Raw genomic sequence first — 23,633 nt, forward strand, 5'->3', positions numbered from 1 at the left:
TAGCAGCCACCTGCAGATCACTTTGTAGCTTACGCTGGGTGTCCCCAAGTAGACTACAGGTGGCAGCTGACCTTGGCCTGCACCTGCTGGGAGGCCACAGAGCCAGCTCACTCAGTGGACAGCTTCAGACCATGTCAAAAGCATCATCACCCAACCACCTCCATAAGTAACATACTCAAGGGAGTACCAGAGCCCTGCTGAAGTAAGTTCTGCTCCGTGGGGTGGGAACACTGAACAGTTGATCCACTACGTTGGTCAGAGTTCAGTGGTTGGTGGTCATAACTAGTCCTTGCAGCTGACCTACCTGGAGGTAAACCCCTCCCATTGACGTACCAAGAGCAATCAAGGCTCAACTATAAGAGAAGGGTATACACAACCCACACAGGGGCGCACCTGGAGCACCGGTTTGAGTGAACAGAGAGGCTGTGACATGGTACTTACAGAACACCTACTACATTAGGCCACTCTACCAAGCCTCGGAGATGTAGCAGCTCTATTTTATACATAGAAACAAACACAAGGAGGCAGCCAAAATGAAGAGACAAAGAAACATGTCCCAAATGAAAGAGCAGAACAAAACTCCAGAAAAAGAACTAAACTAAATGGAGACAAGTGATCTACTAGAAGCAGAGTTCGAAACATTGGTTATAAGGATGCTCAATGAACTTAAAACTTTTCACCCAGCCCTCCAGCCCCCCTCCCCTTTGGCAACCATCAAAATGTTCCCTGTATCTATGAGTCTGTTTCTGTTCTGCTTGTTCATTTATTTTGTTTGTTTAATTTACTTTTTTTTTTTTTTTTTTTTTTTTAGTGAGAGAGAGATAGACACACAGACTGGAAGGGAGAGAGATGAGAAGCATCAACTCATAGTTGTGTCACTTTAGTTGTTCATAGATTGCTTTTGGTATGTGTCTTGACCAGGGGCTCCATCTGAGCCAGTGACCCTTTGCTCAAGCCAGCGACCTTGGGATCATGTTGATGATCCCACACTCAAGCAGTCGACCCCGTGCTCAAGCTGGCAAGCCTGCACTCAAGCCTGATGAGCCCATGCTCAAGCTGGTGACCTTGGGGTTTTGAACCTGGGACCTCAGCCTCCTATGTCAACACTCTATCCACTGCACCACCACCAGTCAGGCAACAATGATATTCTAATAACTATGTGTGGTGTCAGATGGGTACAAGATTTATTGGGATGTTTACTTAGTAAGTTACATAATGTCTAATCACTGGGGTATACATCTGATACTAATATAATAATGTATGTCAACTGTAAATGAAAAAAAATACACAAATATATATAAATCTTCACTACCACATCATCCTAAAGTAGGTTACAGATATCATAACATTTCCCACTAAAAATTCTGCATCTTCCAAGAACTGGGATATTCACTTATACAATCACAATTCCATCATTACAACTAAGAAAATTAACATTAATTAGATTTATTTATCCAACAGCAATGCATACTCAAATTTCTCCTAATGTCCTTTATAAACTTCTAAAATGTCCTTTTTTTTTTTTTGTATTTTTCTGAAGCTGGAAACAGGGAGAGACAGTCAGACAGACTCCCGCATGCGCCCGACTGGGATCCACCCGTCACGCCCACCAGGGGCTACGCTCTGCCCACCAGGGGGTGATTCTCTGCCCCTCCGGGGAGTCGCTCTGCTGCGGCCACTCTAGCGCCTGGGGCAGAGGCCAAGGAGCCATCCCCAGAGCCTGAGCCATCTTTGCTCCAATGGAGCCTTGGCTGCGGGAGGGGAAGAGAGAGACAGAGAGGAAGGGGGGGGGGGGTGGAGAAGCAAATGGGCGCTTCTCCTGTGTGCCCTGGCCAGGAATCGAACCCAGGTCCCCCGCACGCCAGGCCGACGCTCTACCGCTAAGCCAACCGGCCAGGGCCTTAAAATGTCCTTTTTAGCTCTGTTTTTTTTTTTTTGTTTCTGTTTCAGGATACAATCAAGTTTCACTGGTGGCATCTGTTTACTTTCCCTTGATCTCAAGTCTCATAAGTCTTTATATTTCAGGGAGTACCAGAACCCTTTTTATTTATGGAATAAAATTATTAAAGGTATAAAAAAAGACTTGGTCTTGAGCACTGCCAAATTTTTGAAATTTCTATGAAAATCTTTTATTAGGTTTAAAAAATTAAAACAGAAGAAAGCACAATGCACAGTATATTGCTCTAGGCCAGGGGTCCCCAAACTATGTCCCGCGGGCCTCATGCAGCCCCCTGAGGCCATTTATCCAGCCCCCACTGCACTTCCAAAAGGGGCACCTCTTTCATTGGTGGTCAGTGAGAGGAGCACAGGATGCATCAACCTGTGCTCCTGAAGTACTGTATGTGACGCGGATGCACGCATCACGGCTCGGGAAGCGCGTCATATCACTTGTTAAGGCTAGCAGTGACAAATATGGAACCGGACATTGACCATCTCATTAGCCAAAAGCAGGCCCATAGTTCCTATTGAAATAGTGGTCAGTTTGTTGATTTAAATTTATTTGTTCTTTATTTTAAATATTGTATTTGTTCCTGTTTTGTTTTTTTACTTTAAAAGAAAATATGTGCAGTGTGCATAGGGATTTGTTCATAGTTCTTTTTATAGTCCGGCCCTCCAACGGTCTGAGGAACAGTGAACTGGCCTCCTGTGTAAAAGTTTGGAGACCCCTGCTCTAGGAACTAGCCAAGCTTTTTGTATCTTCTACACAAATACCTAGCAAACTTGGTCTCATCATCCTGAAGTCTTTAGTCCTTGGTCTGGTTTGATTTAACTCAACATTCCTAAATATCTTCCATAATCTCTGATGTTCTAATTGATGTGGAGCCTATAAAAGTTTTATTTGTTTTGTTTTGTTTTCTAGATCTAGATAGTTTTGCCTTTTCCTATGCAGTCCTCCTGCCCCCCCAGGCCCAGCCAGGGGGCCCAGGGGGCCAGGCCTCTATTGGGGGATGGAGGGCAGGCAGTTCTAGGCAGTGGTTAAAACTTTGGAGTCAAAGAGTTTGTATCCCAGCTCTACCATTTACCAACTGTTGGACTCCTAGAAAGTTATTCAATCTCTTTGGCCTTAGATTTTACCTATAAAATGGCATACCTCTCAGGATTGTTGATAACATTAGAGCTAATGCACGTAAAGGGTATAGTGCATAGTAAATGTTCAAGAAATAGTAGGTACAGACAAGGCAATTGCAAAATATAGACTAGTCAGAAACACTGGAGGAATTCATGCCCAGTGGCTCCCTGCATGCACTCTTCTGTAGGCGTTGTGATTTAGTGAAATACTGATCTAAACCCAACAGTTCCTGAGGTGATGTTCAGCAGATACCTGATAATATATAGGTGGAAGAAGAAAAAAATTTAAAAATAGTAATAAAAAACATAAAAGACTAGAAAGAAAAAAAAAAGAAATGAAAAGGTGGAAGAGGAGCAAGTCATGGTATAAGAGCAAAACCAGACTACAGGTCTCAGGAATGCAGTTATGCAGCAGGAACTCTGAGACAGCAGACACCCTGGAGCCAGCTCAGGAGAGGCAGGCCCAGGAAAAGGGAGCTTCTCTGCAGAGAGGAGAGGAGGGCACAGTGATTGCTCAGGGAGGCAATGGAGAGAGCCCCAGAGCCCCAATCCTCCACTCAGCCAAGGGATCCAGCCTCTCTGACAACAAAGAGCTCCAGTGGAGTGTTTCGTGTGTCTCCATGAGCACGGTTAGAAAGAGTCCTAACAACTGTCAAAAATCAAATCAGTGGAGGGCAGTTCCAATTCACCCCCATCTTCTGTCTAGACTGCCTGTTCTTCCTCCTGCTCTCTGGCCTTTCCCAAGGTTTCATTGGAAGTACTGCTCCCCCCTGTCTGGTTTCCCTCGGACACTTCTCAGAAGCCACATTGCTATCTATCACCCTTCTCTGTCCCTGTGTTCTTCTCACTGGAAACTGACCATAGTTTGAATGTCCAGGCCTGGTGCTGGCTTCTTCCTGCCCACTCTGACTTGGGTCCTACAGAATTAAGATCCTTCCTGAGGCTTAATTTTAGACTTGCCTGCTATACTTTCAGAAGAGATAGAAGGAAAATACAATTCCTCCACTTTCACCCCAACTCTAAAATAGACCTCAGAAGGTTGGATTAGCTAACCCTGTATGTCCTCACTCTGGTCTCCAAAAAGGCTAAGCTCTTCGACTGTTGTTAACCATCCAGCCCAGTCCCTTCTTGGGTGTGCTGGGTCCCTTTCCTACCACAAGTTTGCCTGCAGTGTCCACTCAATCCCAAAAGTTTTTGTGTTGTTGTTTTTTGATAGAGAGAGGGACAGATAGGGACAGACAGAAAGGAAGAGATATGAGAAGCATCAATTTTTCACTGGGCACCTTAGTTAGTTATTCATTGATTGCTTTCTAATATGTGCCTTGACCGGGGAGCTACAGCAGACCAAGTGTCTCCTTACTCAAGCCAGAGACCATGGGCTCAAGCTGGTGAGCCTTGCTCAAACAGGATGAGCCCACGCTTAAGCCGGCGATCTCAGGGTTTCGAACCTGGGTCCTCCGTGTCCCAGTCCGACACTCTATGCACTGTGCCACCACCTGGTCAGGCTTAAATGTGTTCTGAATCTGCTCCTGGTCCCTGAGGCATGCAGGGCAAAGTTTGAGTCATCTCTTCTCAAAACTGATCTTTCTCTTTCAAACCTGTCCCTCCATTTTCAACCCCTCTCTTCCACCCTCAGCGCCCAGCACTTACTATGCTCTTGTAGATGAAATCTGCCAAGGTGAGAGCAGCCCCTGACCGGAAGTATTTTCGATAATCCTTGCGGGCCTGCCAGGGACAGACAAGAAAGGAGCCAAAGTATAGATAGTTAGACCTGTAAAACAGAAGATAGACCTGGAAGAGGTTCTACTCTTTATTAACCACACAAAGAACAGAGAAAGATTAGAGCTGAGACTGTAGCTGCAGAGAATCAAGTCAGACAAGTTGACAATGAGGAGGACACTCACAGCAAAGGGCAGAGCCACACATATATACAAATCTTCCCAGCATGCATTCACCCTCCCAGACGCACGCGGAGCACAGCCAGACACGGACATGCCATTGCACAGAGGCATGTCCTAGGTTCAGGCAGGACTTGCTTTCTGCCACTGTCTCCCCTTATCAGCTAGCTGGGACAATCCAGAAAGAACCATGTGGGGAGGGAACGGTGCGTGGGGAGGGAACCTCTTTCCCCTTTCCCATTACCTTCCACCCTCTCACAAAAGCCTGGATCAACAATACTGACGCCTTTATCTTTCCATAGCGTTTCTTTTGCTGTAGGAAACAATGGGCCTGTTAGAAAAACTCCACCTCCTGAATCACCTCTCCCACTTCCCACTGTCCTATTAGAGTAAGAAGATGGGTCTTTGGGGGTAACTGGTACCCTGTTGCCCCGAAACCAAGAGGAAATGAGGATCTGGCTCTTGCGCATCTGCTGGTAGTGGGTGCGGCAGCGCCAGCCTCGGTATATCTTCTGTATGAGGGTGGCCAGCTGCTGGATTCGAAGACGCCTCTGCTCTTCCAGGTAGAAAAGCTGCGGAGAGTTGTAAGGGTGGCACAGAGAAGCTGGCCTAGGGGAACAGTGCTCTATTTCCTTTACTCCTCAGCACCAGAAGCCTCCCAGCCAGTGTTTTATTTGATCATTCCTTTGTCTGCTTAGTTAATTCCTTTATTTATTAATTCATTTAACAAGCATCTACTGAACTCTGATCTGTAGCAGGCACTCTGCTAGAATTTGGAAACTCACACACGAGTGGCACATCAACCAGACTTTAAGGAGTCCTGCTTCAAGTGGAGGCCCTCAGAGCAGGCCATGCCAGCACACCTGACTCTCGGGGCTCTCAGGACAGGGTGCGAGCCCAAGGACTCAGTGCCCGCGGAGAGGAGACCTCCTCATCCACTGTCCATCCATTCAAGGTTACAGATACTCCCTTCCCCATCCAGCTTCTTACTCAGATGAGCTCTCCAACTCTCCCACCTTCTACCCCCACCAAATATAAGTGCACTCTCCAACTCACAGTCTTGGGGCTTTTAATGAAGATCTTTGTCTTCCCAAAGGTTACCTCCTCTGAGGACCTGCTCAGCTCCCGCAGAATCTTCTCCACCCCCTCCCTACAAGAGCAAGTGGGGAGAGCTGCCGCGGGCCAGCCCAGGGGTGGGTCCTTTCCACCTCTCCCCTGATCCCTTTCATCTGGGAGATGAGTTCAGGGTTTGAACAAGAAGTCTTCCCCCACAGATGTTCCCTGCACTGCCCTTCTCTGCTCCCCAGGGCATCTTACCGGTCTTCCCCATTCCAGTGAGGCCAGGTGGTCCGGCTCAGCAATCGGTACCTTTCCAGGAAGGACCCATAGCCTTGGCGGAAGGCATAGCCTGCCCGTCGCACCCGCACGTTCTCCAGCAATCCCAGGTACTGAGCCTGGGTTGCCACCAGCTCCCAGGAGAACCGACCTGGCTGCTGGTGCTCGTTGGGCTTTATACACCTGGTGGGAGGCAGGGCAAGGTGCAGGCTTCAGAGCTCCATCTTTGCCAGGGTAACCGTCCCGGTCTCTACATTCCAACTCTGCATACACTCCTCTTAGGTGAAAATTTTCAGAGGAAGTGGACACACTGGCTTTTTCAGTTTCACTCGCTATGGTATGGTCCCTACCCAAATCTGATGCTCTCCCTGTTGCAGCACTCTCAGCAGCTCATTGGGCTATTTTCCATGAGGAAAGGGCCTCTGATACCTTTATTCCAGAGACCACCACCCCCCCACAGACATGTTATACATATGTAGCATGTTCCCCTGTGTGCCCAGTATGTCACCTGATGTAGTTGGGGTTCTTGGAATATAGGTTCTTCATAAGTATGGCCACAGAACTCTTAAACTGGGCCCCAGCAGTCGGGGGGCGTTTGAGAGATGCCTGCTTAGGGTCCCCCTCAGGGAACAAGGACCGGAGGAGGGGATTCTGGGCCTTCCACATGGCCCGGGACAAGTCCCGGAAGAGGAGGTCGTTATTCTTGTCAATGAAGCTGTTCACATTATAAGTCACCTGCAGAGGAATAGCTATTGGTCTGGAGAGCCCATGACCTTGTCCCAGCACTTGGCCCTCCCAGTCTCATTGTGAAGTAGTCCCAGTTCTCATCCCTCCCCCCAATCCGTCCCCCATTGCCTTCAGCCTGTGCTCAGGCCCTAGTCCTGACCCTGCATCCTGCCACATCACCTTGCCCGCGTAGTGGCAGATGCGGAAGCAACTGAGGCCCATGGTGTGGTCATACTGGCGTTGGGCGTTCTGGGTGACTTTGCTCTCATAGTAAGCATGCTTGTGGAAGAGCTGGTTTAGCTTCGCTAGGAAGGTGGAATCACTAACCACTCCAGGCCGCAGGCACTCCTCGTCTAACATGGCCAGGATCCCGCGCTGATTCTGGCCGGGGGAATAAGATCAGCCCAACCTAGACACGGTCCAGATCCTCTGCCCACTCACCCTTTGCCCTCTTTACTATCCTTACCAAGAGGGGTGAGGGGAGGGGATGAGAGAAACAGGGGAAGGATATTCAGGGGAGGTCCCAAAGATAAGAGAAGGATAACTCACATGCTCAATAAGGTTACAGATAATGCCATTATCAAAGTAGTCCACTTTTTCCCACGGTATGCCCTGGCGAAGGGAGACATGAAAAATTACAGGGAGCAGGTCCAAGACAAGTCTCCAAAGACCCCACCAGACCCAGGCCCCCTTTAACCCATTCATCTCACAAAAAAATGTTAGAAAACCCTATAGTTCAGAGGGGTCCTTGGTGTGGTTTCTGTTTACGTCCCCATTCCTCCCAGGTTGATGGAGAATTTGTGGTGCGGGCAGAGAGACACATGGGAAGACCCAGAGCAGCAGTGAGGGGAATCGATATGGAGAGCCCTGCAGGTGCTGTAAGGTGGAGAGGGAAGTGTAAGATGCTGGGGGAAGACAGGGGGAGGGCTACCCCACTGGAGGGGTGCAGAAGGATCCTTGAGTATGTGGAAGAGCAAATGGCCACACTGCTCTGGCAACAAACTGTAGATTCAAGGCACTTAAGTGAGTTTATCATCAAACAACAAAGCTAATTTCGTACATCTGCAAAGACCTACAGCGGCGATTCTCAATGTTCAGTATGCATTGCAACTACCTAGGGGCTTGTTAAAGCACAGATTGCTTCCCCTGCCCCACGGGTTCCTAACTCAACAGGTCTGGGACAGGGCCTGGGAGATTCATTCTAACATGGTCACAGGGGATGGATGCTGATGCTGCAGGACCACAGGTGAACCACTGAGCTACAGGATACTTTGGGACTGTTTTGTTGTGGGGGGTTTTTTTTTAAGCAAAAATGGTACAGAAGCAGAAAACACAAAGACAGTCTTCCTGTGCTTTAGGGATTTGCTGGGCATCAGGCCTACAGGCAGAATAGCTCCTGATTGCACCCAAGGGCCAGATGGAGGGGTTCGGGCCATTCCCGGTGTGACTGGGAACACAAGCCTTTCTCTCCCTCCTCCTTCACAGGTCTTTAGGGAATGCAGAGTATGATTAAGTTGTCTTCCCAATTTATTCCAAAAATGTCCTCCCTGATGGATTAAATGAATTACGATGTTCTTATAATCCTATGTAGATACAAAAAGCATCTTTATATACTGATATAGAAAAATCTCTTGTTAACTTATGACAGCAAGGTGTAGAAGAGAGTGTATGCACTGCTACTTGAATAAATTTTGTGGGGAAATATATTTGCAGGCTTGTTTGCCTACACAGCAGAGACCTCTGGAAGGAGACCTGCTTCAGGTGCCTCTAAAGGGAGGAGATGGGGCGGCTGGGCCAGGGCGGGAGAGAGGCCTCTCTGTAGACATCTTTTTGAGCTTTGTGAATTTTGAAGCATGGAAATGATTTATGTATTTGACCATATACAAATTTAAAGGAAAACATACAAAATACTTCTTAAAGTTTCTCCATACATTGTTGCCACAGTGCCTGAAATTCTGCCACAACAGAGTCCTGAGAGCTCACAGGGTGCATCCCTGGGAGGGGTTTGATGAGAGTGACTCAGCCGTTCACACTTTGGAGTGAGTTAGCTCAATCAGAGAGCTGTGCTAACACCCAGCCATAGAAAACGGGGGTTTTCACTGAGCCGGGGAAGGAGTGTGGAGATTCTGAGCCACGGGGCACTTGTGGTGAGGAAGTCTAGGATCGGGGGGAGGGGGGGGCTACAAGAGGGGAATGCAACAGCAGCCAGGGCCTGGAGGAGACAGAGGAGTCCGAGGTGTTAGAGAAGAGCGCAGAAAGGGATGTGGTAGGGTGCCAAAGCCAGGAGAAATGTCCCTTCTAAATCTGGCTCCTAGCATGCCATAGGCTATGCACAGCTGTCACTTCACTCGGCATGACCCTGCCCCCAACACAGCCTGCTATCAACCTGCCACCCCTTTTCCTAGCCTGGCTGGAGTGGGAGGATGGGGATCTCAGGGAATGGAGAGCAGAAAATGAGGGCTTCCTGGTAATGCTGGAGTGTTCAGCTGTGCAGGGGAAACATTTTGTCCTTTGTGTTCCCATCTGGGAACAATTGAGAGGAAATTGTGATCGAGGAGAAAAAAGCGACCTGGTATGTCCCTAGAAGTCTTTTAAGAGAGGGGATATAGGGAGAAGGCCTAGTTTACCTCTCTCTCGTACTCTTCCTGCTCCTCTTTCAGTGTGATCTCTATGAACACCTGCTGCAGCTTCTCATTGCAGTAGTTGATCACGAACTGCTCAAAGCTATTGTCCTAAGGTAAGGCACACAGGTTAAAGAGGGAGACCAGCTCAGCCCAAGACACTAGCTTCCTCTCAGCCCTACTGCCCCTCTGCCACACCCCCCCTTCGAGCCCATCACCCCTAACCCTAGGGAAGCAGGGCACTGAGGTTGGGCAAAGTTCTCTTACCTCTAGTATTTCAAAGCCATAGATATCCAGGACACCCATGACCTTCTTCTTCTCCCCGGTGCCCACCTGAAGAGGAGGAAAAGGTAAATCTAGGCCAGGCCCCCTCTGTGCACCGGGCCAGGCCCTTCTGCCGTAGGTGTGATTGGAGCAAGGGACAGACAGAGGTTCGGTGAGCAGGACCAGGCTGGAAAGAAACTGTTTGGATTTGATTGGCCTTCCTCTTCTCTACGCTGAAGTACAAGCAAAGAGGGAGGAAAAGGAAGATGCAGATTCCAGGATGATGCCCCATGATACGAGGTGGAGAGACACTGAAATCCTCTCAGGAAAGTAACTATCTCTTATATTTTTTGAGTATTTTATAAAAAAAAAAAAAAAAACAAAAAACTATGTTCTTATTTCATTAATCCTTTCATAAGCCTATAAGGTATGATAATTTCCATTTTACAGATGAAAAAATCAAATTTCAAAAGGGCTAATTGGCCAAACCTAGATTCAAATCCCATTTTACCCCACTGCCTTCCAATAATAGCATCTAAATTGATGGCATTTTCTTGTACATAATTTTTAAATAATAGCTCTATTTTGATCTACTTTACATACCACAAAATTTACCCTTTAAAGGTATAGAATTCAGTGGGTTTTTCAAGTATATTCAGAAGGTGTACAATGATCACCACGACCTAATTCCAGAGCACTTGGTCATCCCCCCACCCCCCTGCAAAGAAATCTGGTCCCCACACCCATTAGCAGTCACTCCTCATTTCTCTCGCCCTCCCCACCCCGTGCCGCTGGTAATCGCTTATCTACTTCCCACGTCTATGGATTTGCCTATTCTGGACATTTGGTATAAATATCGGTCATACAAAAGGTGGACTTTTGTGTCTGGAGGCTTTCACTCAACATGTTTCCAAGGTTCATCTATGTTGAGTATGTACCAGTATTTTATTCCTTTTTATGGCCAAATAGTATCCCATTCTATGAATATACTGCATTTTATTTATCCATTCATCAGTTGATGGACATTTGGGGTGTTTCCAATTATTTGCTGTTAAGAATAATGCTTCTATGAATAGTCACATATATCTGTTTTCAATTTGCTTGGCTCTATACCTAGGAGTGAAATTGTTAGTTGTATGGTAACCATGTACATCATTTTATCTGATCCTCACTAAACCTGTGAAGCAGGTAGGCATTAATGTCCCATTTTCCAAATCAGGAAACTGATGCTCAGAACCTTTGTGAAACTGAAAGGCCACACAGCTGGTAATTAGTCCATCCAGAGAGTTGAATTAAAAAAATCAGTGATGTTGCCTGACCATGCAGTGGCACAGTGGATAGAGCATCAGCCTGGGATGCTGAGGACCCAAGTTCAAAACCCCAAGGTCACCACTTTGAGCACGGGCTCGCCAGCTTGAGCGTGGGGTCTCAGGCTTGAGCATGGGATCATAGACATGACCCACTGGTTGCTGATTTGAGCCCAAGGTTGCTGGCTTGAAGCCTAAGCTCTCTGGATTGAGCAAGGGGTCACTCGCTCTGCTGTAGCCCCCCGGTCAAGGCACATATGAGAAAGCAATCAATGAACAACTAAGGTGCTGCAAGGAAGAATTGATGCTTCTCATCACTCTCCCTTTCTGCCTGTTTGTCCCTCTTTCTCAAAAAAGCAAAAACAAACAAACAAAACAACTAATGATGTTTCCACAACACTATCGGAAAAAACCATACACTACTCCTCATTGTCCTCACTCTGTTCCTCTCAGAACCCAAGGTGTGGGGCTGGTGACCAGGACAAGAGAAATGAGGCAGGCATGAGCATGCTGAAGGAGGAGGGCAATCTCTCACCTTGATACTCTCATTGATTCGCTTCACTATCCAGTTGAAGAGGCGGCTATAGATGTTCTTAGCCAAAGCATCCCGAGCATACTGAGCCTGCAGGGCAGGGCCAAGCTGGTTAGTGTGGCAGCCACTGAACAGACGCAGAATCAGCCCCTTCCATCAGGCGCCTTACCTGAATGACATTGAGTGCAGTAACCACCTTTTCTTTGGCAGTTTCCATGGTCCTTGAGCACAAAGCTCTCTCTAGTTCCTCTGAATTCAAACCCACCATTTCCGAAATCTCCCGAACACCTGAGGTGATGAGGAAATACAACATGGCTTGAGAGAGGGCTTTATCCCAGGGGAGGGAGGAAAGCTTGATGCATGGGATTGCTGGGAGCTCCTGCATCTTGCTGAAGAAGCCCCTACAGCCAATCCAGGACATGGCCCTAAAGAAGGTCTGGGAGGAGGGAGAGAAAGGGGAGGTCTGGGAACTTCGCATGCATTATCTACTTTAATATGAGAATCTCCCGAAATAGGTATAATTGTCTCTATTTTGCAAAAATCAACCGAGACTCGGAAAGATCTCAGAACCTATGTCTATCAAACTTTAAAATCTAATTCCAATATGCCTCACTGGGAGTTCTCAATGGTTATGTTTGGGGAGAAACTCAGGAGCGGGTTGAGTGGGACTAAATCTGAGTGAATTATGCTAGAGACGGTGAAAGGACAGCAGGAGATTCAGGGGGCTGGATGGGGACGTCAGCAGGGGGTGCAGACCTCTCCCATCACAGATGCCGCTTGCTGGTGTCCCATTGGCCTGGAACTCGTCTGACAGCTCCACGTTCCCCAGCTTCAGCACCAGAGCCGTCACCTCTAGCACCTGTCGAATCTCCTCTTCAGAGAACCCAATCACAGTCATTGCATTCTTCAGGAGAAAGCAGAAATCAGAAGCTGAATTGTGGTACCAGTCCAATGTCTCCCTTCTCAAAACCAGAGCCTGGGCTCAGGGGATGGCCTAAGGGCCCAAGCCTACCTACCCTGTGCACCCACCTGCATAGCCTTGAAGTTGGAGGCATCATCCATGCCATCCACTCTGGACACGTCCTGGTTCAGATAGGCATAGCCACTCGTCTCCCGTTCGAGCTTCAGGGCCTCTAGGGGACCAGGGTTGGGGAAAGAGTGAGCACACCAGCTCCGCGAGCCTTCCAGCCTTGACCCTCACAGCCCTAGCCCTGGGTTGGTTCATTCATTTATTCAAAATAGCATGTTTTGTTTTAGTTTCTTCCCCTTGCCTCTTTTGTTTGGGGGTGATTAATTCCTATAATAGACTACAATGTTAAGTAGTATTTAGAGTTTAAGTGTTCATCATTGTTGGGGTTTTCTCCCAATTTTTATGAAACAAACGGTTCATTTTATCTTCTCCCCATCCACAGTTTCTAAACAATAAAAACAAGCAAGCCCTCCATACTGCTCTGGGCCCAGTGGTCCTGGAAGGAGGAAGGTAAGAAATAAAGGGTGAGCACGCATCTCCCCTCCCCCAGCCTCACCCTCTCACCCTTGGTGCACTCATTATTTGTTCACCAAGCGCTGACAGAGTGGCAGGTGCTGTGTTCCCCAGCCCTCATCACTCCTCTGGAACGCTGTCTCTGGTGTTGTGGGGCTAAGCCAAATGGCTCCTTGTGTCCCCTGTTGTGAATGTCTGTCCCAGCCCCTTTTACAGGGACTAGACTTTGTAGTTTCCTCTCCCTCCCACAAATGAACAATTTGTGTGTCAAGACTGTTTTTCATCTTCATAGTCTGTATACCTGGCTGTCATGCAGGAACTTTTTTCTTTTTAAGAAATGGATCAAGGGAATGGTCAAAGTTGTTTACCTGAGATGGGAAGGAGTAGGTTAATCATGGAACTTTAGGGAGATCAATTCTCTGTTATTCAAATGATCTAAGACTCAGTGAGTATCTCTCAAACTAGAATTTAATGGCAGCTTCTCCCAAGACACAATTTTAAAACCGAGGCTTACTGACGAGGGCCGTGTGAACAGAGAGTGAGTCAGAAAGGCCCTGGGATGATGACGCTAGCGAGGCCCCGCCTGGACTCAGCTTAAACGAGTGAGTGAGATGCTCAGCCAGAACATGACCCTAGTGCACAGATTCAGACAAGTTGAACACAACCAAGACTACGAAGCCAGGAGTGGGGATGAGACCTGTGGGGGCTCCTGCACCATGGTGGTCTGCCAGAGGGAAAAAGCAAATAGGCACAAGTCCAGCACAGGGTAACCAGAAACCAAAGGAACAGGTTCTCAGGGGGCCAGATCCACAGTGCTCACAGCTAGAGGGGAAGGAGGAGCAAACTTGGGCAGGGCCTTCAGCCTCAGGCCAGTACAGCATTCAAGCTAGAGTGGGCTCTTCCCCAGGACAAGCGAGCATGCCCCATTGGTCACACTATTGCAATGTATCTGTTCACACATCTGCCATCCCTAGGAGACTATAAGTTCTTCAGGGACAGAATCCATGTCTTATTCTATACCCCCAGAGGTTAGCACAGTGTTTGATCCTAGTAAGTGTTCTAGAGATGTTTGATGAATGAATGAATGAATGAAGCCTACATAGAACTATCTAAGAATAGGGTCCTGGGTGAAGGAGACACAGACCGAGGACACCTTCAGTTACAAGCTCATTGAAAATTCTTGAACACTTGCAACAGCCTGCTTAAGTCTCTGTTGAATTATTAATAAAATCCCTTTAGTTGAAGATAGGAAAGGATGGTAGGTGAAAATGAGTGTTCCATTTTTGAAGCCAGCTGGGGGAAAGGGGAACCGGATACGACAGAGAAGTACAAGCAGTGAAGAAGCAAGAAAGCTTATTCCTAGCGGTAAAACCGCAGAAACGAAAGAGAACACAGAGGTCACAGGATTTGTTCCCAGCAATGGTGTAGGAAATTTGGGTGAGGAATACAAGGAGAAATCTGAGGGGATCTGGGGGTGGGGGGCAGCAGGGATTGAATGGCAGCTGGGGATGTTCCAGGCAAGCACGTACTCAGCAGCTGTGCACCCGCTCCAGCCAGCAGCTGATAGAAGATGTGGAAGTTCCTTTCTCCTTTGAGCTGTTTCACCACTCTGGATTTCTCAAGCAGATCTGGCAGAGAATCAGAAAGTAATGTCCTGCCTGACCTGTGGCAGCACAGAGGATACAGCGTCGACCTGGAACACTGAGGTCGCCGGTTCGAAACCCTACGTTTGCCTGGTCAAGGCACATGGGAGTTGATGCTTCCTGCCCCCCCCCCCCTCGAAATGAATAAATAAAATCTAAATAAAATAAAATAAAATAGTGTTCTGAGGGTCTGGGAGCTATCTCAGTTTCCCTCTGATTCTGCCCTCATCCCTGATATTCGTCATGGTTGGGAAGTCTGGTAGTCTAGTGTCCCTCCCACCTACAGTAGAAGATTAGCAGAAGGGACACTGTGGGGGCAGGTGGAAGGGGAGGGGTAAGCAGAACGGCAAGACACGTACAGTTAGTGATGACGCCACTGAGGGGGGATCCCTTGAAGTCGAATTCGATATCCATGTATTTTCCCTTCAGAGACCAGAGAGAGAGAGAGAGACTGCTTCCTTCTCTTGTCACCACCTTACCCAGGAAGGGTCCGTGGCACATGTCGCCCTCTGAAGCCCCCACACCCTCTCCTCCCAGACCTGGGAGCTGTTCACTTACAAATCGAGAGGAGTTGTTGTTGCGGATGGTCTTGGCATTGCCAAAAGCTGCAGAGATGAGGAAAGGGACAGTGAGGTGGCTGAGGGGAGAAGAGGGACTCTACAGAAGGAAACGGAGGAAGAAATCCGGCCGTTGGGCCAACCACAGGATTTTCAGGCTGAATGAGAACAGTGGCTGTGGAACAATGGGGTGGAGGGTCTAGGGCTGAGTGGCCCCAGTGGTGATAAGGTGGGAGGTACAGAGGGAAGAGCCTGGAGTCCTCACCCTCCAGCACAGGGTTTGATTGAAGCAGTTGTTCCTTCACGGAGTTCACCTGCTCCCCTTTCCCACAGACGGCCGCCACGTAAGACATCACCAGCTTACTAGCCTCTGTGCGAGAGAAACCCTCATGAGGATCCCCCTACCACCCTCCTCGACTTCCCTTTCCAGACCTCAGACCCCTCAGAGTCAGAAAAACCAAGAGGGAATTTTGGGGGCAGGGGAGAGGCAGGACTAGGCCTGGCTTGCAGAGAGACAAGGGGCCGATCCAGCAGTGAGCCCACAGCCTCCCCAGCCAGGTGCCTCACCGGTCTTCCCGGCTCCGCTCTCGCCTGTAATGAGGATACACTGGTCTTGGTCCCAGACCCTCAGTGACTGGTACGCCGCATTCGCCAGTGCATAGCTTGGGGGTGGGGGAGGAAGTCGGTAATGACTAATAAGGGGCAAGTTCAAGACACCATCTTTCTCTTGATCCCTAGCTTGGCAGGAGGGAAGGATTTTTTACCCCCTGGTCAGGGCTGGTGAGGACAGGACAGGTGTGGGACAGGACCACCTACCTCTGACCATAAGGGTAAAAAGGCACCAAGGCAGCAACTGGGGATGTGTAATTGTGCTTGTAAGAGGGAGGGTTGGGAGGACAGGAGAAGTCAAGCTTTGTGGCACAGCCAGGCATCAAAAGCTCTCTCCCTCCTGCGCCAAGGCCTTGGCTAGTCTCTAGACTCCCTGACCATTGTCCATAGTTTTCCTTCTCAACTTCCTACCTCCCACAGCCCCTATTTCAGTCACCCAACTCATCCATGCCCATTTTCTTCCAAAGGTCTCTCCTCCCCGCTCATTGCCACAGTGAGACTCATTTCTCTCAGTGAGACACAGCAGGTGTTCCTAAAGAGGAAGCCCAGCTCTCCTGCTGTTCCTGTGGGACTGAGCCGGCAGGGTGAGCCGGAATAGGACAGAATGTCACTCCCTAAAGGAATGAAAGAGCCATATCCTCCTCCTCTCCTGCATGGCTGAACCTGCATGGGGGAGGGGAAGGAGGCAGGAATGGAAGGTGGAGTGAGAACGGACCCAGGTTGCCTTCTCCCTTCCCCCTGCTTTCCCCAAGCTCCAGGAAAAGAAATACTTGCCACTTCCTGGAAGGACACACGAAGGGAGCAGCAACAATACTGATAATTGCAGCCTCTAGCAAGCATGTGCTTTACCATGGGCCAGGCAGGGCTCTAAATACTTTACATATATTCATTCATTTGATGCTTACAATTTCCCCATGAAGTAGGTACTAATTTCTATCCCTATTTTCCAACAAACAAAAAATGTGAAACAAACAAAAAATGTGAAATTGTTAAGTAACTTGGCAGAGAAGGGTGAGAAGCAGAAGCAGGGGGCTGGGAGAGGGCATCTTCTCTGAATCTGGATTGGAGGGAAGTAGAAATATGACTGGTTGAAGGCAGGGAAGGGGAAAAGGAAGCAGCCCCCAAATGAATATCCCAAGATGTAAAAAGAGCACTGACAGGTCAAGGCTAGACTCACCCAACACTGGAACTAGGGTGTAAGGTCACTGTCCTTTGCAGAATGGTGGATAAAATCCCGACTGGACAAGAAGGAGGCTTAAGATGCCGAGCCCCAAAGGTGGAGGAGAGGGGCCTCTGTTAACGGGAGCTGTCCATGGTGTCAGGGAGGTCAGGGAAGAGGCCGCCCTCCTCTTGCCAGTGTCTACTCTTCTGACCTTCCTCTGTGCTGCCTCCTCCAGCCAGGGTTCCCTGTATCAGTCCAGCCAGGAGAAGCCAGAGACAGGCAGCTCAGCACAAAGTCCGGGGCTGTTCCTGTTGAGGGTGCGGCTCGCTTAACCCTTCACAGGCCTGAAGCCCGGAAGGGAGACAGTCACAAGAAAGCACCCGTAGGAAAGGGTATCTGGCTGGCCTTAGCTGAGCACCTCAAGTAGAGTTCTTGTGCCATTGTCCTCAAAATTTGGAAATGAGAGCAGGGGTGCAATTTATAGCAAAGGACAAGCTTTCCCAAACAGTCAGAAATTTGTCAGGGAGAAGGGTACGCATGGGTGTCTTTCTAACAGAGAATCAGTACCTCCCTCAAACCTGTCTTATTGAGAGTCAGGGGGAGTCGATGCCATTACTGGAGGAACTAAGCAGACACAAATCCCCAAATTCCTCTCCACTTCCTTCCCCCACCATAAATCAGACCCCATACAGATCTAAAAACTAAAGATGGTAATGACACATTCGTATACACACCAGTTTCACTGAACTTCTACCTGTATCATCACTTTGACTCACACCCCCGTGGAGTAGGCAGTGCAGACACTCCATTAAACAAGAAGATCAGGGGCAAACACTGAAGCTCCGAGAGGTTACACAATGTGCCCATTGTTCCACAGATAGTATGAGGCAGAACCGGGAACAGATGCAGCTAAGTCAGCCATAAGTGCCAGCCCAAGTCCAAGGTATATCGAATTTTAAAATCCTTCTGTGCTAGGATACTCAATAAGACCCTGAGATAATGTTTACTGGGCATTAGCAAAGCTGGAAATATCTGCCTCCAAGAGATAATAAGCTTACGAAATCCTACTTTCCAGGGATTTCACCCACCTAAAAAAATTCCTAAACAGCAAGCTCGCTATGCCCACCATTCCCCTTCCTAGGCATGCACAAGGAGCAAATTAGGTAATTACAGACACTTAGCTGAAGACAGAGACTTGATTCTCCAACTTGCAGTCACAGCTGCTTGGTTCAAGGTCCAAATGCTATTGCTTTGCAGAAGCATTCTGCATAAGCCTGGCCCATCAGCAGTTCCATTACCAACATGCCCTTTCACAATTTATTGACTTACTATATATATAGCAAGGGGGAAAAGGCAAGGAAGAGAGAGAGAGAGAAACACTGAGTGGAAGTCACCTCAGAACATAATCCCATATACAGCTGGCACAGTATCAGTGTCAGGCATAAAATAACTAGACCCCCTGTGTTTCAGTGGAGGGAACTGATGAACAGACCTAGAGTGAGAAACTACTTTCCCAGAATCACACCACTGCAAACCTGGCAAAGCTGGGACCAGAACCCAGGTCTCCTGTTCTCTAGGCCAGGAATCTGCAGCCATCTACACTGGGGTTTATCTGTGTGTCCACCCATTCACTCATTTCTTGAGTGCCTACTATGTGCTCACAAGAGAAGTGACTTTAAAATGAGATAGATGGCAATCTCAGGCTTAGAAACAATGGCATAAATATCACAAGCTAGGGTGACCAACCATCCTGATTTGCCTGGGACCTGAGATGAGTTCTCTAGACATGGAAATTTAGGTGCTAAAACTAGGAAAGTTCTAGGCAAACTGGGACAAGTGAGTCTAAATTAACAAGGTGTAAAGTATACCTCCAAAGCAGCTGGGATCTTAAGATCTGTCAAAGCATTCCTGAGGTGAGGACGATGCGTGGGGGTTGTGATCTGTTTCCCACACAAAACTGAAGCAACTGGCCTGACCAGGTGGTGGCGCAGTGAATAGAGCCTCGGACTGGGACGTAGAGCATCCAGGTTCGAAACCTCAAGGTCTCAGGCTTGAGCGTGGACGCACCAGCTGGAGCATGGGGTCACTGGCTTCAGTGTGGGATCACAGACATGACCCATGATCGCTGGCTTGAGCCCAAGGTCACTGGCTTGAACAAGGGTTCACTAGCTCTGCTGCATCCCCCCTGTCAAGGCACATATGAGAAAGCAATCAAAGAACAACTAAGGAGCTGCCACAAAGAGCCGTGACGAAGAATTGATGCTTCTCATCTCTCCCTTCCTGTCTGTCTGTCGCTATCTGTCCTTCTTTCTCTCTCTCTGTCTCTGTCACAAACACACACACAAAAAAGCCAAAACTGAAGCAACTGGAACTTACTGGCCTTCCTCCACTCTGATTCCAAATCACCTTCCTCTTTTCCCTCGTTAAAATTTCTAGTCTCTGTAGAGCAGCGGTTCTCAACCTGTGGGTTGCGACCCCGGCGGGGGTCGAAAAACCAAAACACAGGGGTCACCTAAAGCCATCGGAAAATACATATGTGTTTTGGTCATTCGACCCCCGCCGGGGTCACGACCCACAGGTTGAGAACCACTGCTGTAGAGGCATGAGAGAATTAATGAGGGTGATGGAAATGCTCTATAATATGTTTGTTAAAATGGTTACACAACTGTCTCCATTAGTCAAAACTCAGCAAAATAAATAAATTTATTTGTTTGTTTGTTTATTTACTTTAGCGCATGCACACACACACACACACATACACACACACACACACACACACACACACACACACGCAAGAGAGAGGGGCAGACTGGAAGAGAAAGAGATGAGAAGCATCAACTTATAGTTGCAGCACCTTCGTTGTTCATTGATTGCTTTTTCATATGTGCCTTGACTGGGGGCTCCAGCCAAGCCAGTGATCCCTTGCTCAAGCCAGCAACTTCGGGCTTCAAGCCGGCAACCTTAGGACTCAAGCCAGTGACCATGGATTCATGTCTATGACCCACGCTCAAGCCCATGACCCCGCACTCAAGCTGGTGAGGCCACGCTCAAGCCAGCAACCTCGGGGTTTTGAGCCTGGGTCCTTAGCATACTAGGCCAATGCTTATCCACTGCACCACCACCTGGTCAAGCTTAGCAAATTTAAATTTGATTAATTTATTGTTTATAAATTATACTTCAATAAAGCTGGCAAAAAAAAGAAACTTCTAAATCCTTAAGTGCTCATTTTTGACAGAGTTCAGAGGCCAACAAGCTGATTAAACCAATTCACATTTATTAGTCCTCCCAGGGATATTCACTTTTTAAAAGATGCGACACAATAAACAGTTTTTAGATATGGTGAAGGTATTTGGTGGTAGAGGGTCAGCTTGGCTCTCACAGATTACCTGGTGTGAATTAGTAACATTGATTAAGTACCTACTATGTGCCAGGCAACAAGGCAAATGCTCTATGTTGTTGTTGTTCAAAGTGAGGTCCACAGAGCAGCAGCATCTCAATCACCAGGGAGTGTATTAGAAATGCAGGATCTTGGGCCCCAGTCCAGAACTTACTGGATCAGAAGTCTGTATTTTTACAAGCTCCCCGGCCCTGGCTGGTTGGCTCAGTGGTAGAGTGTTGGCCTGGTGTGCAGGAGTCCGGGGTTTGATTCCCGGCCAGGGCACACAGGAGAAGCGCCCATCTGCTTCTCCACCCCTCCCCCTCTCCTTCCTCTCTGTCTCTCTCTTCCCCTCCCGCAGCCAAGGCTCCATTGGAGCAAAGTTGGCCCGGGCGCTGAGGATGGCTCTGTGGCCTCTGCCTCAGGTGCTAGAATGGCTCTGGTTGCAGCAGAGCAACGCCCCAGATGAGTGGAGCTTCGCCCCCTGGTGGGCATGCCGGGTGGATCCCGGTCGGGCACATGTGGGAGTCTGTCTGACTGCCTCCCCGTTTCCAACTTCAGAAAATAACAACAACAAAAAAACACAAGCTTCCCACGATTCTTCTGCAGATTGAAGTGTGAGAAGAACTAGTTTAAACCTCATCTTTTTTTGTCCTCCATAAAACCCTATGCTGTAGCACACCTGGCAATTATGCTTTAACTTTTCATTAATTTAGCCATTTATGGTCACTTATGTCTCTTATTTACCTACTATAGTTATAGAAGGCAGAGAGAAAAAAAATGATGCCATCAGTGTGCGCTAATCTACATAAATTTACATATAACCCATATCCTGCTTTCTTCCTTTTTCATCATCTAAGAGTGGACAATGGATTTCCAGCTAATCTAAATAACTAAGAACAGGGGGCACAGAACTAATACAAATGCTGTAACAAATTCCCAAAGCAAAGAAAATAGCCAAAACATAAAAATAGAAGGGACCAGACTCCCCTGCAGAAGCGAGGCCTAGACGTAATGAGGTTTCATTCCGGGCCCACTAATGCTCACCGCAGCCCTGCTCCCTCTTCCGCCCTACACAAAGTTTGGGGCAGGCATTTCACAGCTGGATCCATGGGTCTTCCCCTCTCCTCACTGTAGAAATGAAACAAATACTTCATATAATTTTTAAATTTTTAAAGAACTCAAGTGCAGAGTAGCTCCCTGGACCAGGAATAGCCTATACCTTGTTTTTCTGAGACAGCACTATGGTACATGTTGGGTTGGGGTTCAGGGGGCCTTTATACCCAGAAGCCCCCTTTAAAACTCAAATTCCCCTCACCCAACTTCTCACCCAGGCTCAAAGCGGTACATTCTCACCCCCCACTGTGAGGTTGTTGTTAATTGGTTTGCTATTCTCTCGCTTAATGGCTCACTGGCCTTCACTTTGAAATGTAGCAAAAAGTTTAACTTTGCAGAAATGTCAGGAAAAGCTTACATTGGAAAGGAACCTGACAGGGGAGTTTAAATCACAATAATTGTTTGTAAAAGCCTAGCCAGAGGCCCAGAGGCACTGTCTTGTGATAGATCACCCTCCCCCATTCCGTGGGCAGTGCAAACCCGTGGGAAGAGGGGGGACTGGCTTGCTTGAAGCCTCAGGTGCCCGGCCTGGGACCTTTTGAACTAGCTCAGGACTCCTTTAGAGAGTGGAGCCGGGAGAGAAACAATTTGGAGAAACTGTGGCCCCTCTCTAACCCACATAGAAAAAATATTACTTTGTACCTATAGGCACAAAGTGATGTCAGCTGCTTTTCCCAAGACCCCTGACTAAACTATAAAAACCTTACTCCAGGCCCTGGCCGGTTGGCTCAGCGGTAGAGCCTCGGCCTGGCGTGCGGGGGACCCGGGTTCGATTCCCGGCCAGGGCACATAGGAGAAGCGCCCATCCGCTTCTCCACCCCTCCCCCTCTCCTTCCTCTCTGTCTCTCTCTTCCCCTCCCGCAGCCCAGCCGAGGCTCCATTGGAGCAAAGATGGCCCGGGCGAGCAAAGATGGCCCGGGCGCTGGGGATGGCTCCTTGGCCTCTGCCCCAGGCGCTAGAGTGGCTCTGGTTGCGGCATCACCCCGGAGGGGTAGAGCATCACCCCCTGGTGGGCAGAGCTTCGCCCCTGGTGGGCGTGCCGGGTGGATCCCGGTCGGGCGCATGCGGGAGTCTGTCTGACTGTCTCTTCCCATTTCCAGCTTCAGAAAAATACAAAAAAAAAACAAACCAAAACCTTACTCCAGGCCCTCCTCATCGCAGACACAGCTTTGGTCTGTCTCGGCACACTTGCACCCAGGCATATTAAATACATTTTCCTTTTGGAGCATACCAGCCTTGTGTGTTTTTGTTTTTACAGAGAGAGTGAGAGAGAGAAGGATAGATAGGGACAGACAGACGAACGCAGAGATGAGAAGCATCAATCATCAGTTTTTCGTTGTGGCACTTAGTTGTTCATTGATTGCTTTCTCATATGTGCCTTGACCGTGGGGCTACAGCAGACCGAGTAACCCCTTGTTGTTCAAACCAGCGACCTTGGGTCCAAGCTGGTGAGCTTTGCTCAAACCAGTTGAGCCCGCACTAAAGCAGGAGACCTTGGGGTCTCGAACCTGGGTCCTCTGCATCCCAGTTCAATGCAGCCTTGTGTTTTCAGTTGGGCTTTCCCAGGTGCCCACCCATATAGACCTGGGAAGGGGTTTAGCCTGGCACCTATCTCATATGGGATGTGATCCAGCTGGAGATCTCTCCAGGTCTGACCTAGTTGGGGGTTTATACCGACCTGCCAGTTGCCAAGGGAGACTGACAATAGGCTTTCCCCCTCCCCAGCTTCAACCCCAGTACAACCTGCTATTTCTGCAAGAATACCCCTTAGAGATCTGACATTTTGGGAAATCATCCAGTCCGGGGATGGAAGTAGAGTGAGACTGACCCAGGATGGGCGGCAGTGGGTAAGGAAAAAAAGGGGGGGGGGGACAGATGGCATGCAAACCACCTCATTAAAAAGATGAGCCTGACCTGTGGTGGCGCAGTGGATAA

The 23,633-nt window shown here is 48.5% G+C and overlaps 1 protein-coding gene across 1 annotated transcript in view; it reads right to left on the bottom strand.

Annotated features, from left to right (window-relative positions):
- LOC136391705 (unconventional myosin-Ia-like) overlaps positions 1-23,633 on the bottom strand; it is a 38,259-nt gene that overhangs the window by 8,056 nt on the left and 6,570 nt on the right. The window contains 20 exon segments of the mRNA XM_066363479.1: positions 4,720-4,794; positions 5,212-5,280; positions 5,390-5,539; positions 6,024-6,117; positions 6,285-6,485; positions 6,811-7,037; positions 7,209-7,409; positions 7,578-7,640; positions 9,656-9,760; positions 9,917-9,982; positions 11,756-11,842; positions 11,922-12,040; positions 12,509-12,656; positions 12,782-12,885; positions 14,765-14,863; positions 15,238-15,301; positions 15,437-15,483; positions 15,701-15,805; positions 16,003-16,097; positions 17,222-17,337. Coding sequence (XP_066219576.1) covers positions 4,720-4,794; positions 5,212-5,280; positions 5,390-5,539; positions 6,024-6,117; positions 6,285-6,485; positions 6,811-7,037; positions 7,209-7,409; positions 7,578-7,640; positions 9,656-9,760; positions 9,917-9,982; positions 11,756-11,842; positions 11,922-12,040; positions 12,509-12,656; positions 12,782-12,885; positions 14,765-14,863; positions 15,238-15,301; positions 15,437-15,483; positions 15,701-15,805; positions 16,003-16,097; positions 17,222-17,337 — 2,235 coding nt within the window.

This window comes from Saccopteryx leptura, chromosome 2 (assembly GCF_036850995.1).
Source record: "Saccopteryx leptura isolate mSacLep1 chromosome 2, mSacLep1_pri_phased_curated, whole genome shotgun sequence".
Taxonomy (NCBI): domain Eukaryota; kingdom Metazoa; phylum Chordata; class Mammalia; order Chiroptera; family Emballonuridae; genus Saccopteryx; species Saccopteryx leptura.